The sequence below is a fragment of the Ostrea edulis genome, chromosome 1 (assembly GCF_947568905.1).
Source record: "Ostrea edulis chromosome 1, xbOstEdul1.1, whole genome shotgun sequence".
Lineage (NCBI taxonomy): Eukaryota > Metazoa > Mollusca > Bivalvia > Ostreida > Ostreidae > Ostrea > Ostrea edulis.
In genome coordinates, this window is record NC_079164.1 from 22044865 (window position 1) to 22065578 (window position 20714).

At 34.7% G+C, this 20714-nt stretch overlaps 1 protein-coding gene across 2 annotated transcripts in view; it reads right to left on the reverse strand.

Annotated features, from left to right (window-relative positions):
• Nucleotides 1-20714, reverse strand: part of LOC125663697 (protein hobbit-like) — an 84359-nt gene that overhangs the window by 32658 nt on the left and 30987 nt on the right. For both annotated transcript variants that reach the window (XM_048896026.2, XM_056153061.1), the window contains exons 5-22: nt 19680-19798; nt 18971-19031; nt 18638-18724; nt 16513-16558; nt 16152-16214; nt 12330-12388; nt 10853-10911; nt 9455-9567; nt 7347-7411; nt 7095-7264; nt 5570-5724; nt 5285-5430; nt 4472-4739; nt 2977-3083; nt 1252-1338; nt 888-999; nt 544-658; nt 72-183 (exon numbers count right to left, since the gene is read on the reverse strand). In XM_048896026.2, the coding sequence (XP_048751983.2) occupies nt 72-183; nt 544-658; nt 888-999; nt 1252-1338; nt 2977-3083; nt 4472-4739; nt 5285-5430; nt 5570-5724; nt 7095-7264; nt 7347-7411; nt 9455-9567; nt 10853-10911; nt 12330-12388; nt 16152-16214; nt 16513-16558; nt 18638-18724; nt 18971-19031; nt 19680-19798 (1944 nt within the window). The remainder of the gene's footprint in view (nt 1-71; nt 184-543; nt 659-887; nt 1000-1251; nt 1339-2976; nt 3084-4471; nt 4740-5284; nt 5431-5569; nt 5725-7094; nt 7265-7346; nt 7412-9454; nt 9568-10852; nt 10912-12329; nt 12389-16151; nt 16215-16512; nt 16559-18637; nt 18725-18970; nt 19032-19679; nt 19799-20714) is intronic.

Sequence of the window (20714 nt, forward strand, 5' to 3'; positions counted from 1 at the left end):
TTGACTTGATAAGCATTTTCTGTAGCCTCAACACCAGTAGAATTTCAAAGCCTATTTTAGCATTGCCTCACCTGAATATGGAATACTTTATACATATCACAGTGAATGACTAGACTCTTTATCTCCATCAAGACTTCCTCTTGCGACCTCTTCACCACCACACCCCCGACAGTTAGAGTTATTCTACAAGATACATAATATACCTAAATTAACCACCACACCCCTGACAGTTAGAGTTATTCTACAAGATAAATAATATACCTGTATTAACCACTACATCCTCAACAGTTAAGAGTTATTCTATAAGATACATAATATACCTGTATTAAGTGTGAAGAAATCACGTGAATTTCAATGAGTTGACAAAGAGAGAGAGAGACTGCCCTTTGTCAGTATCTGATTATCCACAGGAAACACCACAAGGATAAAGAGATACCATGCATGTAGATTTCAATATGAGCAATTCAATCTGCGGAGAAATCTCAAATACTAGAGAGGAACACAAAGCGCAAGACCTTATCTTCATACGATGATCTGACTTACGTTCTGTGACGTGCTAGTTTCAGCGTTAGAGAAGCTTTAGCTGTGATAGCTATGTTGATCTTTGTCCTAAACCCAGCGGAGGAATTCCTAAGGACCGGGGCCGATCTCTTAAATTCTACAATCAAAGTACCCAGTTATTTTTGTCTATTTAACAATCTTTTCTTTTCTTATGATAAAAACATGTACAGTGTACATTTGAAATGAGTTGCAAACTAGATTAAGATAAGTATCACTTACAATGTACATGTAAATGTTGAATAACACAAAAAAGGTATTGTTTAACATGACTTTGGCTAGAGTATCTTTTAAGTTTTGGTGAAGTTTCCACACCGCGCTACATGTACCTGTGAGTTTGGTGGTGAGTTCCTTAGTGTCCTCTAGGGCCTGTATAACACACATGTGGTGGCTGGTCTCCCAGTGACAAGATAAAGAATGCCTGATTTTTATGTCTAATGTCTGAAAGAATACCCAACAAAATTAAGAAATTAGCATGAACTCCCATCTCTTCATCCAGTGTGGCCCAATTTGCATAAGGATTAAAGCACCTGTTTAATTGTATAAAAGATTCTGCAAGAGCTTGTTATAAAACAAAATGTTCTTCATCTCTAGAACCATAAACTATAACATTGTTACCTTTTAAAGTGGAAAGAAATCACTTTAAGTATTTAAAAGTACTCATAAAAAGAAATGTACGAGATTATCACTTACTTCCTGAGTATGTGAAAGCACCATTGCCACTTCCTGAATGTGGAGAGCAGGTTTGTTTAGCATGTTGGAGCGCTGCAACTCCATAAACTGTAAAAAGTAGGGTCACAAAAAACCATGAGACACAAAAAACCACGAGACACCATATATTGAGTAAATTTAAAATGCTAGAAATGTTGGCTGATAAAGAAAATTCCCCCATCAAGTAAAAGCACCAAATGTCTCTTCATACAAATTATAAACACGTCAAATGAAAGTCTGTAACAAATTGAAGTGCCAACTACTTTTTCCAGAAAAATCCACTAAATTGACACCAACATTACCCAATATACAGAATTATGCACATTAAGCTAATCTTCTGTACAATTTTCTAATAAAGATATTTAAGGAACGACTTTAATTCTGGGGCAAGTTATACGAGTATAACCTGGTTTGGGTCAGTTTACGCTTTATAATCCGTGAAGTAGTGCAGTAAAACTCTGACAATATATACCAAGAATACTTTAAGAATGAACTCTAAATTTTGTACCATACTCTGTAGTATTTTGATAAATCGTCACGATAAACTGGAGATATACATGGAGATGATAGGCTACAAACAAATCAAATTGACTTTCCAATGGTATGTACTGAATTACAGTCAAAAAGAATCAGTTTGGATGGCAACCTTTGCTTACTGTATGTGTGTGGCAATTTCTGGTTTTGTAATTAAGGGTAAAACATTACTCAATAAAATTTCTAACATTTTTGTTTTTGAATTTACTTTCAATTTCGATGTCTTTCATTATATAGCCATGCTTTACTAATTTTCTGTACTTTTCTCCTCATCACTAAATATCAATAGTACAAGGCTTCCATTAGGAATAAAACTTTATGAGTGAGTAATGTTGAATGATTTAAGGAGGAATAACACATTGTCACAATGGCTGACTTCCTTTGGAAACATGCATGAAAATATAAATATCAGTAATACTTGTACATTGTATATTCCTTTTAAATCTAATTGCCTAGCTGGGTAGCGTCAGTAGCTAATTACCGTATATACTCGCCCATAGGTTGGTTCGCTTTTAAGTCGGTTGTACATTTTGTAGGCTATTTTGGAGGGATTTGCCATAGACCCACTTATAAGTCGGTATAATTTTTTTCAAGAATCACTTGTTTCAAGAAATATTTTGTGAAATGCGCTGATATTTCATTTTCTCAACCAATCAATTTCAATATTATACACTTACGATGAATAAAATCATTAAAATATGTAAATACTTGTACTTTATGCATATATTCTTAGAATACTTGAATAATATAATATGTCCAGTCAACGTTAATCATGATAATTGTTGGAGTACGAAGTTCTTTAAAAAATACTCTACATTACCCTGTCCAGAAAAATGCTAATCTTCTTAGTACTCGCCTTTAAGTCGAATATAGAGTTTTGGACCAATTTTAAACTCCCAAAAATCCAACTTATAGGCGAGTAGATACAGTAATGTGTCGACTGTTGATCTGTAATTCGTGCGTTGAAGTCTAGCAGGAGTTTCATTTTTTTTTCCAGAATACTTTCTTAGCCTACTAAAATGCATTTTTAACTAAATAAGGTAAATTTGAAAGTTTTAATTTCAAAATATTATTGTATATATCCTCCACTTTCCATCCATTTCAGATTTCTCTGTTGCACTATTCCGACTTTCCAAATATTTCTATTTCTGATTCCACATTAATCATACTGACCCGAGCTGTGAGTTGAATGGGGATGACCTTGACCCCCTCTATGGCTATGTCCGTCTGTGAAGACTGTTTACAAATAACGGCATTGTCAATCCTCAGCATTAAACCCACTACAATTGAAAAAAAATTATAAACCACGTTTCATAGACTAATTTTTTACAACTACAGTCAACTCTCGATAAACCGCCACCTTTTGTTCTTATGAAATTATGGCATTATAACGAATTTGGCGATGAATTGAATGACATTGTACTGCCATCTTGAAGAAATAGAGTTACCGTTCTTTTATATGTAAGAGTTATCTTTTGTCCTGACTTGCGTAAACCACATAAACGCCTTTTCTAAGTCAGTATTAAGTGCACCGCGGTGCCGTTTCCTGACAGGCGAGCCTTCAGAGATTGGGTCAGGGTCTGCAAGAATTGCATCCTTTGCTGCTAAGATGTCGCCCACTGTCCTTCTTTTTATAGACTTTTCCCATAAAACAGAAAAATGATTTGCAATATCCTGATGGGTACATTTTTGATGATGTCCTTGGTACGTAATGATTTTCTCTCATTGAAATTTAACAGGACCCTCTTTCGTGGCGAAGACATAGCTAAATTGAAATGTGTTTCTATGATGTATAAACAACTTGACTACAGTTTATCTCAAGTAATTTTCTTGTTTATTCAAAACAGCGATTACTGGGATCCTTCTGTCCAGGTGTACGCCGGAGATCGATAATGACCAATTTACTGCTTCACTGACCATGTGCACCTATGGCGGTTTATCGAGATAATTAACATGTTGAAATAGACTTTTGTAATGAAAACACTGTGGCAAATGGCGATAGCGAATTTGGCATTTTAACGAGAGTTTTAAGTAACAGGAAAAATGTTCCTAGAAAAATGCGGCGTTATAACGAAAATGGCGATGAATTGAGTGGCGATAATTCGAGAGTTACCTGTACATGTATGTATGTTGGTCTCTCTCTCTCTCTCTGATCTGATTTTGTTTGATGCATTTCATGGAGGTGCATATATATATATATATATTATACACCTATTTACTGGCTATGAGGACAATAGCAAGTTTATTGTCCCCCTAGACAGCAACTATTTCCCCAAGGCACAGTCTCGGGAAATAGTTGCTGTCTTGGGGGACGATAAACTTGCTATTGTCCGAATAGTCAGTAAATAGGTGTTTTATTATACCAAAGTAGACTTTCCTTGTGTCAGACAACCATACCAAAGTGAAGTAAACTAACATTCGGCATTAGATGGAATCGACCGAGGTGATCCGAGTGGTAAACTAATAAGAGTTATCAGACTTTGATGTCACAGAAAAGAAAACGCAGGAAAATATAGCATCCAGTAAATAGTTTCGAGACTATTTCCCTACGGCAGATAGTTCAGAAACTATTTCACGGCTAGCGTTATCCAGAAGAAATAGCAAATTTATTCACCTAACATTTATATCGCAAACACATTCTATATAAGTATGTATGTATAGTCCTCACCTTTGTAATTATTTGTGATGAACAAATTAGTGTTAGTTGCCTCAAATTTTGCTGTAGTTTTCAAATCTGTAGGAAATTTCCAAGACAGTTTTCCTGATCTTTCAGCACTGTGTGAAGTGCTTGGAAGGATTATCTCCCCTGAGTAAGAGCGAGACCTTTGCAGGGAACTGAGAAAGCTTAGTACAACATTAATTGTGTTGGAGGACCATTCGAATTGTCCGTTCATCAATGTGGCAGTCACTTCTACATCACTCCCGGACTTCATCATCTACAATTTACGCACACAGTATTCTTTTAATTTAATACAATTTATGTTTGACTCTTGCAAAAAAGTATCAAAATTGCCCTTATACAGGATATATTGAAAAAAATAAGTGCAAGATATTTCATTCAATAATCTTGAATAAAACATTTGAATATAATATCTGATGTAAATATAGATTCATGTTTCAATGTACATGTAAATAAATAGCATTTCTTTGAATGGCATGTACAGTTTGTTTGTGTAGATGGGGTGGTATTAATACTTACTTTTACCAGTAGTTTGTTGGTATAGATGGGGTGGTATTAGTACTTACTTTTACCAGTAGTTTGTCTGTGTAGATGGGGTGGTATTAGTACTTACTTTTACCAGTAGTTTGTCGGTATAGATGGGGTGGTATTAGTACTTACTTTTACCAGTAGTTTGTCTGTGTAGATGGGGTAGTATTAGTACTTACTTTTACCAGTAGTTTGTCGGTATAGATGGAGTAGTATTAGTACTTACTTTTACCAGTAGTTTGTTTGTGTAGATGGGGTAGTATTAGTACTTACTTTTACCAGTAGTTTGTCTGTGTAGATGGGGTGGTCCCAGTAATGGTACTGTGAATTCAGTGTGTCTGGTGTTACTGTACTCTCCATGGGCTGACAGTAGACTGTTTGTACCTCCAACTGACAGGAGAAGTCCTGAGGCACACTCCCTGTTTCATATTTAAAAGAAAAACAAATGCTTTTGATATTGTTGATAGGCAATGGGTTGTCATCGAAGCTACTGTATAATCCAGTATAATCCCCCCCCCCCCCCCCCCCCCCAATGTTTTCGTCATGCAGCAGACTAACCTGTCACTCCAGGAAAGACAGTAAAAGAAAACTGGGTGGACTGAACACCAACATGGAGACCAGTACAGACAGCAGACGACACGGCAGAAGATACATCATGCAGGTTAACAACACAGGCAACCTCTCGACTGCTCATCAAGTCCTGAATTTTCTTCCTTAAAGTGAAAATATTTCAAGTCACCATCATTAATTGATTGTATCAAATTGTTATGTCTACCTTTTATCAAGCAAGAGGCCCACATACCTTATTGGTCACCTGAGTACTAGTTAAAGTATCACTAGTACCAAGGGCAATGAAATCTAGAAAAAAAATCCCTGTCCTCAAATTTATACTTTATGTCCCTCTTCTCCAAAAGATGTTTCATACCAAATTTGAAAAGAATTGGAATGGTGGTTATCAAATTACAATTCTGGTAAAAGACTACTTACTCTTTCTATAAATATCCATTTATAGTTTCAATAGCACTAAAGAAGATGTTATTTATGTGTTTTATACATAAACAATATATACTAAGTTCGGCCCTACCCTGGGGTAAGAACCCCTACCCCGGGGATTATGAAGTTTACAATTTTGGTAGAGGACTTCCTACTCTATATCACTATGCATTTAGATTTTCTTACACATGTGCGGTTGAAGAAAATTTTGAAAATTGGTCAATTTTTGGCAGTTTTTGTCCCATCCCTTAAGCCCCAGGGGTGCAGGAGTCCTGAAATTTACAATTTATGTCCCCCTTGTCCCAAAGATGCTTCATACCGAATTTGAAAAGAAATGGAATAGTAGCTATCAAGAAGAAGTTAAAAATGTTCAATTGTTAACGTACGACGGACGCACCATGACAGACGACAACCAATTGCAATAGGTCATCTGAGTTTACTCTAGTGACCCAAAAAACTTTGAATTGGGAATCTGATAAAGCGAGTACATTTTAAATTTGAAACAGTGTTGCTACTTTATTTTCCACATTCTAATATCTACTCTTTGTCCATTTCTAGTGTATTGACAATGAATATAACAGCTACATATTACACAGACGACACACTTTGGATTGTACGCTACGAGAAAAATGACTGAAATCCACAGATCATCATAAGCCTTACAAAAAAGAACATGTCAATGGTGAAATCCCTCTTAGACAACATGTCTGCACGTAGCAATCATCATTTCTATTTACAAACGCAACCTCGAACCCGATACATCTAATATCAGTGTTACGCACACACTTACACACGCAATGTTGCATCACTATATCACCTCCGCCACAATGATCATATACATGTACAACCTTATTTTGGTTTCAGTTGAATTTTTGCTATTTTCACTGCTAATCTAAACTCCAGTGAATAGAGCCTAAGTTTGACCAATCTTTATAGAACATAAAAAAAAACATGAAATTAAAAACTGTCTAAAAACAGAGTCGGACATAAAAATAAAACGTGAAAATATTCAGAAACATATTCTAACCTGCCTGCAGAAATTACCATAATTATGTATCCTTACCGCGAATTTTGTTTGGAATGTGCATACCTGTAGAGTGACGGTTCAATGGACTGGTTGGATATCACAGGCATTTGGGGAGTGGCTTGTGCCTCAGAAAAACGGGAAACAATACTGCTCCAATATTGCACTTCATCATGATGATAATGGAAGTAACCCCCATTCACAGCAAGAGAGCTGTTGATGGAATCCGGCCCTAACTGAAAATTAACACATATGTAGGCGTAAACTTGAAAGAATGGACGAAACTTTGCATAAATCTTGATTTTACAGATCGCATACCTTGCATTTGATTTTCATCTTTAGTAAATCAGCAAATCTAGCTTGTGGCGATTTTGTATGAAAGTCTAGGGGGAAAAAAAGGTTCAGTACATTAAAGTTTGGTAAGACTAGCATTTTCAGTTTAAAATCATAATTATGTCAGATTCAGTCTGATCTTTCGATCTCTTTCTCTCATTCACTCAATCTCTCTTTGAATGTTTCAAACCCCTTAAACTGAAAAACGAAAATTTGTCAAATAGGCTGGAATACACTTTTATGACACATATATTATAGATAGCATTATACTAATGCACATAACGAATATCAAACCTAATGTTAATACAGGTGACTCTCGATAACTCGAAGTTTAAGGGACCTTGATAAAACTTCAAGAAATTGAGAGTTCGAAATTTGGAAATTGAAGTTCCGCCTGTATGGTTAAGATTTTACAGTAACCGGAAATGTTTACCAACAAGATCATATCGTTTTGGCATGTTTTCCTTCATATTTGTATATAGGTAGTTAATTTGATATCAAAATAAAAAACCTTATTTTGCATTGATAAAAATATTGCAAAGTTTATGTATTTATTTGTTCTTTAATCATGCTTAGATAGGCATACAAAACAAGTTCCAATGAAGCTTTACTATCACAAACTAAACAGAGCACAATGTTATGTCACTTTACTCAAAGTAAAAATTCTAACAAATGAGTAAAACGATGTTAGAGTAACTTTACACAAAGAACAAACTTGAGAAATTTAACAGTCTGTAGATCTCTAAATTACGTATAAAACTTGCTCTCTCGTCACGTTAAAACAAATTATAGATTTTATTCACAGTCGGATTACATGTAATTTTAATCATCACAACACAAAATCCCAGTGCAAGGTGTAAACTGACCAATTAGCCAATTATATACTCAAGTGGGTCACCTTCACAAACACCTAATTACCCCTCTGGCATTCAACAAAATCCAGGTAAGGCCCATGCGGAAATTATTACACGCTTGGGTAACAGTGGGTATACGCTACCACCACTTCGAGAGATTGAGAGTGAAAAACAATTAAATGTGTTTTACAGGACCCAACATCATTTCGAGAGATCGAGAACTTCAAGAGATCAAATATTCGAGAGATCGATAGTAAATTTGCTTTGTTATATAAAAAAAAAAATCAGGACCATGATTTCACTTCGAGAGATCGAAGTTCAAGCCATCGAGAGTCACCTGTATATGAATAGCTTATCAACAACTCTCCTCTAACGTATGCATAATGTCAGCAAGCTCATTAAAGATTGTACACAAAATCTCTCAAGCATATTTGACTTATTGTGGAATGCATGTTTATTAAACTTATGTAACAAGCATTAAAGGCATGTTGGATCACACCTTGGTGATTAAGAGCTGCAGAACTGTAGCTCTCTGATAAAATATTGGGACGGATCAGAGAGCTACAGTTCTGCGGCTAGGTGATTAAGTGACATGAGATATAAAAACGACAGCTCTTTTTCAGCCCAAGTCATTAAAGATGTCAACATGGTTAGGACAACACACCTCTGAACACTCCATCTTTTTTATCTTTGCAAAGTACTAGAACAGGGTGTCCCATTTCATTTTTAAGAAAAATGAAATTTAACGACTATCGAATAAATACAACGTAAAAATTACATACACAGTGTACTGTCCAAATATGAAGGTAGTTTAGGTCGTCAAGCAAATGTTAAATACATCCATACATGTAATCGTCCTATATAAAGTTACAGATAAGTTAGAAATATATTGCCAGTAGCTTAGACGTGAGTTATACCTACACGTATGCTATACAAATTCCTAGCGCGTTGTCAACATGTGTCAATGGTCCGGTAATGAGACACCGTGTGAACTTATGACTAACTTATAAACAGTATACACTCAGATATCTTCATTACGCATCTACAAAATTTTGGTTCGCATTTAGCGTACAAAAACTTACACCATTGTATTTCTCAGCATGCTCAAAACTTGTCAAAAACTTATTCCTAAAGTATTCAACTCACACCAGTGGGATTGCTTTATTTTTCATACATTGGCATGTGTTAATACCCTACATTGTAGTGTGACAGCCACTCTAGAGAAGGTCAGAAACTTACCATCTACGATAATGTTAAGGACAGCTCCTTCACTGCCATTAGTATTAACTTCCTGTAAACTCTTTCCTTTGAAGAATTCTGTATGGAACATTTTCAAACTTATACTAAGCGTTCTGCAAAATAAATCAATTAAATCTTGTGAAATCATTAAATTTAAGGAGGGGTGTGTGTGTGGAAGTCTTTGTGGTTTGCCAAAATTTTCATTTCGTTAAGGTAGGTCCCTAGTCCTGGACCTGCTTGTGATTTCTCAAAAATTTGAGTTTAAATACTTAGATTGTTCATTTGAGGGTATGATAAAAACAAAAAAAATGGGGGTTGTCAGTATAATGAGTAAATTATGGTATATTTATTACATGTACCCCCATTTGCCAAACGGCAACATCAGAATTCATTGAAGAAGTCCTAGAATATGTCCATAAAATTTTGTTTGAGGTATGATGTTGCAATATTTTTCCTCAAATATGAAATAAATATATCTACCTAAATAATTAAAAGTGAAATTTTAACATACTTTCATGTTTTTTAATAATGGTGGTACAAAATTGAACTCAATACAGGCCCTCGGTAGTCAAAAATACGGCACTGCAACACCACTAATATGAATATTTTAAAAATTTGACTTGTGATTTTTCATTCAATCTCACATATTATGTTCATATATGAATGCTTGTTAAAATACATTTTAAAAAACTGCCCTTTCTCAGGATAATATTTTCACAGCATCTCAATTTATATTTACATTTTTTGGCCAAAATAGCCATTTTGAAGATGATTTTCACATAATAGAAGATAACAAATATATAACAAGATAACAAATATATAACAAGTGCAGAATTGTTTTATTTAATTCCACAAGTGCATGATTGCATATCATGAATTTTTTTTTAATTTACAGATAATTTTAACATGTAATACCCCTGTATATCAATTAAACAAATATGTACCTCTGGTTTTATGTGTGAATTAGATGACAAAAAAATGGAAAAAAGATTGGAGCCATAGTCTACTTAAATATAGGTGATGGAGTGTTATTGTATTCATTTTACTAAATTAAAAAACATCCAGGTAAATGTAAAAAACAGTATAAATCCACCCAATAATAATAACACGTGAACCAATACCGGAGTTAGATCCGGACATGACGTCACGCTACTAGACCCCTACTTTAAGATGTATTTTTATAAATATGGTGTCTAAACATTGAGATATTATGTCAATTCTACAAAATTGTGTATTGCATTAAAGTTTTAAATTCCTGAGACACCACAAAATCCACAATAACTGAGCCCAAATAAAATATGATGATACCATTTTATTACATGATCTATAAAAAATCAGCCAATTTTAATTACTAAACTGTTGTGTTACATCTTTATATAAAACAATCTCATATCCTACCTTTGTTTGTTATCTCTGACTATCACAGTATGTAAATCCGTCACATCTACACCTAACTCCTGTAAATAACAAGACATGTTTGTGAAACACTGATGTCTCCATATGGCAGAAAAGTTGCTAATGGGTAAGGTTACAGTTTTTAAAAAGTAGGTCAAACTCTAAGGTCAAATGCATGAGGTCAAACACTGGTACAAAAAAAAAGGTCTTGTCACAAGGAATACACATGTGTAATATGAAAAGCCCAAATACTCAGAATTCAAAGGGCATGGCAGAGATTAATGTTTTTTAAAAAATAGGTCAAACTCCAAGGTCAAGGTCACAAAATATTGCTACATGAATAAATGTCTTGTCACAAGGAATACACTTATGAGATATGAAAGGCCTATCACCAACCATTCAAAAGTTACGGCTAAGGTTAAGTAGGTCAAATTCCAAGGTCAAAAGTACAATGAAATTGGTACCTAAAGAAAGGTCTTGTCACAAGGAATGCACATGTGAAATATAAAGCCCCTATCACCATCCATTCATAATTTATGGCCAAGGTTAAAGTAAAAGGAGTCTGCAATTAAACTATATGTCCTTGAATCTCATTATTATTACTTTACTAAGCATTTTCTGGTGTCTCCAATGACATCACAGAAACGGGAAGTAACTTTGTCAATTCTCATCAATTTCAGCAACTTTTAAACAGATAAACTAGAAAAACCAAGAATTTAAAATGATGGTTTCCCTTTTTAAACTTTTATGTATATAGATACATAATTATATATATTCTGTGTATTTGACTGATGACTAAAGGCTTGGAAATTCAAAATTCTATTCAATCCACGGACAAAGCTGATAACTATCACAACAAAAATGATGTCAGGAAATGAGTAAGGACTTGGCTACAAAAAAATTATTCTTCAGATTCCCATGCCAAAAATGCCATAGACTTTTCTTTTGATTTACTCTCCATTTTAGAATGAGTTAATTTCTTTCTTAAAAATTAATTGACTAATAAGAAACTAACAATGAACTTCATAATAATTGGGTTTTTTTTCCATACACTATATTCTTGTATCTAAAAGATTAATGTATACATTTCTTATTTTCATACCTTGATATCATAGATTGGGGGTGGGGTTGGGGGCATATAATTTTAAATCTGTCTTTTTGTCTGTCTGCAACTTCTTCATAACTTTTGAAATATAATGTCTTGCTTGATGAACTGAAATGTCAATGTCAAACCTATTTGATAAAGATCAAGGTCATTCACCAAGGTTAAATTTGCCACAATTGAGAGATTACATCTTGTTCAAATCTAATATACTGTTATTCAAGTTATCTTTCATCTAAAACATCATTAAAATTGAGCAAAGCAGTGTCTTTCAGTCTGATAAATTGGTGCCTGTGAACTGAGAGAATACTTTTCTTAACTTTAACATCTTATTTAATAATCATGTAGATAAAACACTGCAAAAACAATGTTGCTTACATTGGGAATCATTTTTTCTACTGGAATGTTGGTGGCAAGGTCTGACCTGGGCAATCTCTCTATCAAAAAATAAAAAATTATATTACATTATATATATATACATATATATATATATATATATATATATATATATATATATATGTAAGACTCTAAAGTGCGATGGTCACTCCAAAGTGTGATGGTCTGCGCCAAAGTGCGATAGTTTGTTAACGTTACGGACGCCAAAGTGCGATGGTCATGCCAAAGTCCGATGGTGCAGAGTTCAGTAACGTTTGTGACGCCACATCATTGTGATGTCATTCTAAACGTCTTTCAAAATAAAACCGAAGAAATGTTACATGGACAATAGCAAGGTAACCGTTTACACTGTTGAGGATAGTGAGAAAGGTGAAGTACATTTGTTGTCGAACTATCTTTGTCCAAACATTCTTTAATTCATGATCATTTATTACTTTGACATACACGTATTAAATTGATAAATTTCTTGGGATATGCTATAATACAAAACATTCTATACGATTTCGCGCTGGAAAATTTTGTGTTAATAACATGACAACTAAATGGTAATGAAATAAGTTCTTTTTCTTATTTTTTGTGCATGGATTTTGCACTGATATTTTGGTGAAACAACACACTGTACCAAAACACTGTGTCGTTTACAATGAACCATCGCACTTTGGCATGTCACACCATCGCGGTTTGGCGCAGACCATCGTACTTTGGTGTGACCATCGCACTTTGGAGTCCTACATATAGATATATATCCTGGATGCACCGTTTGAAATCATTCCGTCCAGGTGGAATGAATAATTTGAATGATTTCATGCGCATGAATCCAGGATAAATCCCTAGTTAAAATCAGTTTCCATAGCCTAATCGCCAAAATTCACCCGATAAGATATCTTATTTTGTTTGATTAATATAAATACAATTCGTTTCCCCAGTTTCAAGGCTCTGACCTGGAGTTCCTTTATTTAACCTTAAGTTCCTTTATTTAGCCATAACGAGGATTCCCAAAATTGCGATTATTGTTTGACCTTCAATACTTCCCAATTATGTTAGAACATCATAAGAAATCATTACAATTATGAATTTATATAGCTCTTTCTCTCTCTTTCATATTCTAGTCTCGACATTGCGGCTTTTTAAAATAAAGGAAAAAATGAATTGACCTTGAAGACGAGTATTTTATTAATATATCATCTTAAGGCCTCTAAACTATGATAAAACATTATTCTAAATCCACATAGGTTCAGATTCGCATGGCTCTTTGTGTTGCAATGTCGGGGTTTCTAGAATGTGGCTTTAATTTGTCTGACCTTGAAAGGTGTATTACCTTGAAAAATAATACTGTATCTTTTTCCTTAGACTTCTCTCCCATTCACCTATTTGATTGTTGATTTTAATTTTAATGCTAGATCTGTGTCTTTTGATTGACCTTGTTTGTTGTTTGATCGTGTTCTTCTGGCAATCATTATTTTTCGCTGTTCACCATATCCGAATCATTATAGGTTATAGACTTTGTATGGAAAAATATGACGACCGAGTTTTTGGCAAGTAGACGGACCGAGCTTGCGAGGTCCGTCCGCGACAAAAAACGAGGTCGTCATTTTTCCTATACAAAGTCTATAACCTTTTTATTATATACTTTCAATTTCATTTAGAAACTAACAATAATTTTATTTTAACAATTTATTTATTGGTTTAACTGAGTAAAAGATGAAAAACACGAAAAATTTGAAAATTAACAGCGTAGTGTATTGGTTGTGACGTAACGTTTGTGGGCCGGAATGTTTCCGGGCATATATCGTGTGATATATGCCCGCAAACTTTTAAAGAAAAAAGAAGAGATGAAATTGAAAGTATATAATAATCAATGGTACGGCCTACCTAATATTGTTTTGAACTTAATCAGTCCATATCATTATCTTCCCACCATTTTATTCCATAATCACATTGTTTTGTAAGTTTTCCCTCTAAATTTATCTGATTTCTGTAATTTTCAAGAATAATTCTATTTTCATCCCGACCCGACCATGGTACAAACCAAAGACAGTAAACACACTTTACAACGAAACCACCACCATTTTTATCACTCAGTACAACAGTGTATCACTCTTGTCACCAATGTAGTTTATCGATACTTGTCGTTTTTGCGTGTTATTTGTTTATGTAATAAATGTCTCTTGATAAAGACGCGGGTTGCGTCGAAAATTCGAGTTTTAAATAACCAACAGTGTCGTGGCCTTTTCAGTGCTTTTATATATATATATATATATATATATATATATATATATATATATATATATATATGAGTTTTAAATAACCAACAGTGTCGTGGCCTTTTCAGTGCTTTTATATATATATATATATATATATACACAGATATTTTACTCTGTGTGTGTGTGTGTATATATATATATACATACATACATATATATATATATATACACACACACACACACACACACAGAGTAAATATATATATATATATATATATATATATATACACACACACACACACAGAGTAAAATATCTGTATTTTGATTCTCAAAGTCCAGGGGTCTTTGACAAAACTTCCGAGATATCCGAACTTCTTTTCTTATTTCGTTTAAGTGACTTCCCCATTGTATCTATATATTCATATGATGGATATCACTTGCACTATAAATAATAATGAAATGTCTGCTGTTATTTTTTTTTTATCCCAATAATAAAATGATTACCGCAGTAATTCAAAGAAAAACATTTCCATTTCTTTTTTTCTCTATAAACATTCCACTGTATACACAGTTTGTATCTAAAATATAATACCTATGTAGATCTCATGCTTACGATATTGACCTATTAAGCTTGAATGGGATGTAGCGTAGCTATTGCGTTGTAGCTAAAGAACCTATCAAGTAAGAATCGAAAAAGATGAATTGAAAAAGATAATTATATAACAGGACAAAAATGTGCAATCAATATTCAACAATGTTTTAATATTATATAATGTACTGTCTGTTCTTCTCTTACACCGACAATCGCTTGAAGCTTTGTTTCAGCCAGAGTTTGAAAGCTTGTCTTGATACTGTGTTGAGACATGTCTAATGATGAAAATTTTTTGTGCCTTCTTTTTTATGCAACTGTCATCGTAATTGTTCGAATTTAGTTCACTTGGAACTGTGTTTCTGTATTTTCTGTGTTGATGAAAACGCGTAAACTTTTTAATACTTAATCGTTTTCATGATTATTAACTTCAAGTGCTATTTGAAAATCTTCGCGTTTAGCATTCAAATTTGTAATCATTAAAACACTATTCATGATATCGGGTGGGAGTATGTATAATTGGCCTTGAATTTACCCATTTTGTGTTCGAAGAGTATATACAATACTCAAGCTGTCATATCAAATAACCATGAAATGGAAGCGTCGCAGATGATGGGGGTTGTGAGTAGCCGCGGGCGAGAATGTGTGATGTAATAAGACCAGGTCTAGCAGACCGGAAAATTCACTGCACTTTGAGATAAACAAGGTGAAATTAGGGCTTTGGACCTTAAAGACACTTTGACATATGCGAGGTTTTCGAGATTACTGTGTTCGAGATATCAGGAGTTTTGAAAATCATTTATATAGGGAATACGGTTGGGACAAGCAATCGACATAAGTGGGGGTATTCGAGTTGACCCATATTCGAGATACAAATATTTTACTGTATATCAATGTTTCTCATTAAACAACAATACTAAACTCAAAATTATGTGTTAATCTGTATCAACTTTAGCATATTGTACATACAGCTGCTGAGTTGGTTTGTCGTGTCATGCAGTTATATCATACCTTCTCTAGCTAAGGCACTGGCAAGGCGAGACCTGCGGACATCTTGTAAACTCGTCAAGAAAGCTGTAAAATAAAATATATATACTGGCAGTGTACAGTAACTGAGTGAAAACACCTCATATAAAATACAAGACAAACAAGAAACTGTAAATCAACATTTATTTGTTACGATTTTATTTCGCAATTTACCAGTTCGCAGTGATAAATTTTAGCGACTGAGATAATCTTAAATCAGTACAAGAGACATTAAGGGACAGGTTCACGACGTGAAATATTCACAAAAACACATTTATCTCACGCGAATATAAGTTTGTTTAAAGTATTCTACTTTTCTGTTCTTGAAGAGTTTAACTTTAATTACCTTCCGTCATCATTGCTTGTGGTTTCTCAATCAGAAGTCTTGCTGACTACAACAGACCATATTTAATCAGCACCAGTTATGGTACATATACAATTCTGTACATAATGGATCTATGTGTGGCAGCAACCATTCCTGGCCTTGAAAGGACTAACCTACTTTAATTATGTACCATGAGTCCCTTTTAGAATATTGAAATCTAGATTGTCCTAATTGTGTAACTTGGATTTACATTGGCAAAGTAAGTACAGTGAAAACTGCCTAATCTGACACCTGTGCGATCTGTTTCACTGGGCATTCCAACCCTTACTTTCATTCTGAATTTCACACCCACCCACCCCCCATTTATTTGTTTTTACACTGTGTATTCTGACAAAACATTTGTCTCCCAGTGCATGTCAGATTAGAGAGGTTTCACTGTCCTCCCAAATTTAATTACAATGAAATCATGCAAAATGCTATCAAAAATGTTCACTTTAGGATCAATTGTGACAACCAAAACCATTCTTTTAGATGTATAGATATGCATTTGTACTTTTGGAATATAAAAATCAAAATGTCCCACTGTGATCGTGGTCGATACATGTAGTCCATATTTTCTAAAATCAAACAGCCTATAAATAAATAAACATAAGGCCAGTTGAAAGAAAATTACATGGGAAGATTACATGATTTTAACATGAAACAAGAGGTACTGTGAGCAATGCTCACTAAGAATACCCCCCCCCCCCCCCCCCCCCCCCCCGCTTACCCCAATCTCCCAAAGGGGGTTGGTAATAGGTAAAACGTCAGTATTATGATCCAAAAGGTATCTAGGAACACAGCATCTCCATGCGATGAAAAAAGCCATTAAAGAATTTAAATGGAAACCATATTGCTACTTTGATGTCCAGTGTGCGTGACCTTTGACCTTTTGACCCCAAAATCAATAGGGAACATCTTCATTCCATGGGTAGTCCATATGTATGATATGGTGACTGTAGGAGGAAAGGATAACGCTTTAGAGCCCGGAAACCATATTGCTACTTCAATGTCCAGTGCGCGTGACCTTTGACCTTTTGACCCCAAAATCAATAGGGAACATCTTCATCCCATGGGTAGTCCATATGTATGATATGGTGACTGTAGGTGGAAAGGATAACGCTTTAGAGCCCGGAAACCATATTGCTACTTCAATGTCCAGTGCACTTGACCTTTGACCTTTTGACCCCAAAATCAATAGGGAACATCTTCATCCCATGGGTAGTCCATATGTATGATATGGTGACTGTAGGTGGAAAGGATAACGTTTTAGAGCCCGGAAACCATATTGCTACTTCGATGTCCAGTGCGCTTGACCTTTGACCTTTTGACCCCAAAATTAATAGGGAACATCTTCATCCCATGGGTAGTTCATATGTATGATATGGTGACTGTAGGTGGAAAGGATAACGCTTTAGAGCCCGGAAACCATATTGCTACTTCGATGTCCAGTGCGCTTGACCTTTGACCTTTTAACCCCAAAATCGATAGGGAACATCTTCATCCCATGGGTAGTCCATATATATGATATGGTGACGGTAGGTGGAAAGGATAATGCTTTAGAGTCCGGAAACCATTGCGTCTACAGACGGACGGACGGACAGACAGACGGACAACCCGATTCCAGTATACCCCCCCCCCCCCCCCCCCCCCCCACAACTTGTTGCGGGGGGTATAATAAAATAAATTCATGATTCATTCCACATCTGTGTGTGTTCATTATTTCTGCAAAAATATTCAATGAAAATAACTACCGCAAAGTGTAAAGTTAAAATTACTGCTTGGTAAAACTTTTTGTTGCATATTATATATACGAAGTGCATTTTTCTCCCAATTTTCAGGCCAAAAAGGGAGGGGGGGTGCATATCAAACACAACTGCACATTATATTCAGCAAATTACGGTATTATTCTACAATCATACAGCACATGAGCATTAAGATCTGACCAAATAAATGTAGTTACACAGGTATTTGTTTGAAATTGGTTTTTTTTTTGCAAAATGAAAAAATCTTACACCAGATACATGTTCTAATATTTGAATTTATAAACATTCATAAAATATTGACATTTTCTGATTGGAATTTGTAAAAGACACATTAAGCTAACCTTGATTTTTGTGCTGCTTTCAATAACAGCTTTCAAGTGTATCAAATTCCACGATACTTCAGCCAGGCAAGGCTCAGTGTTTTCTGTCTGTTAATCAAAACAAAACGCTTTTGATGACATTACTGAAAAGTACAAGATCATTAAACCTGAAGCAATTTTTACTTGGTTTTCTTTCTCTCCAAGATGAGAATTTTATGTCAATTTGAATTATTGAACATCTTTTATTACATGTAATATCATTCCAGAATCTGAAATGGCACGGATAATCCTATGAGTATATCAAATACATTATAACTGCAGAGAGTTCCTGATAGAAGTTTTAGGAATACTTACTGTCTGAGCACTTCGCAAGGCCTGGCATTTTACACTGTCAACATCAAATGTCACCTGGTAACTGAAAATACAATTATGCAACTTCATGAAATAAACAACAAAAATAAATGACAAATTGATGAAAATTATGTACATTTTAGGAATAATCAATATAAATGATGATTCAAAGAGAGACTATTTTCATAATAGCACACAGTTCAATAAATCTCTAACTGACACCAGGACATGAACACTCATAGATAATTGGCTTGTCAAACCCATAATCTTTTTGCCAAAGTGGACAGCGTTACTTTTAAGATTTGCAGAGGCTCCATCCATTCGACACTTACCAGCCCTCCGTCACAGTGATGTCTACATTCATAGAATCACTTTTCACGTGCACCAGACAGTCCTGTATCACAGGCTCCATCCATCTGACACTTACCAGCCCTCCGTCACAGTGATGTCTACATTCATAGAATCACTTTTCACGTGCACCAGACAGTCCCGTATCACAGGCTCCATCCATCCGACACTTACCAGCCCTCCGTCACAGTGATGTCTACATTCATAGAATCACTTTTCACGTGCACCAGACAGTCCCGTATCACAGGCTTCATCCATCCGACACTTACCAGCCCTCCATCACAGTGATGTCTACATTCATAGAATCACTTTTCACGTGCACCAGACAGTCCCGTATCACAGGCTTCATCCATCCGACACTTACCAGCCTTCCGTCACAGTGATGTCTAAATTCATAGAATCACTTTTCACGTGCACCAGACAGTCCTGTATCATGGTATTGAGCAGCATTACCGTCAGGTTGCTGATTTTCAGTCCTATAAACTTTAAAAAAAAAAAGGGTTTGTGAAACACTATGCCCCTGACTTTGGCTAAGTCCAATTATGAAAACTCTGACAAGTGACCTTGACACATCATATATCTTTGACCATGACCTTAAAGTTAAATAAGCATTTTCAAAATCTCTGGTATAGTTTTAAAGGTATAGTCAGGATCAAACTTGGGGAAATCAAGTAAACATAAAGACTAAAAAACAAAATGCCACCAATCTTGGGGGCCTAAAATGTACTAAAATTTGGTTTTAAGAAAGTTTCATTGAAAATTTCCTTGCACCTCATTTATTTGAAACTTTAAGAGAAATGCTATATTAACATGCTGTAATATGGAATTTAGGGATATTTACATTCAAACCAATGAAATCTAGAAAACTGAGAAAGTGATAATAACTCAGAACCTCTCTAGTATATAAATAATAAGAGCTGTTAGGACCTTCACCATAAATGTTGTCCAAAATCTGCACGTAACTACAAGTTTGCAGGAATGCAAATTGATCAACAAACTTATAAAGTTAGATAAAATCTTTACATATTCATGACAGGCTGTGATTTTTTTTTTTAACAATATTTGTCATGGGACCACTTGTCCCTATAACTATGTTTTTTTTATTCGTCCCATATTTTCAAACCTTATTCAATTAAAAAAAGACAGTACAGGGCATGTGTTTACAGTGTATTTTTAATCATTAAAGACATTCATGTACTCCATCATGAATAAATTGACAATTTGAGTCATTAATCAGTGTCTGAAGTACATAAAAGTGAATCTGTGCATCGACAGTCTCTCTCAACTTAAAACAAAACACAACAAAATAATACAAGAGGCCCACATGCCTAACCAGTCACCTGAGTATTAGTTAAATGTATCACTAGCCCTAAAGGTTGCAAAATCTATAATAATTTTC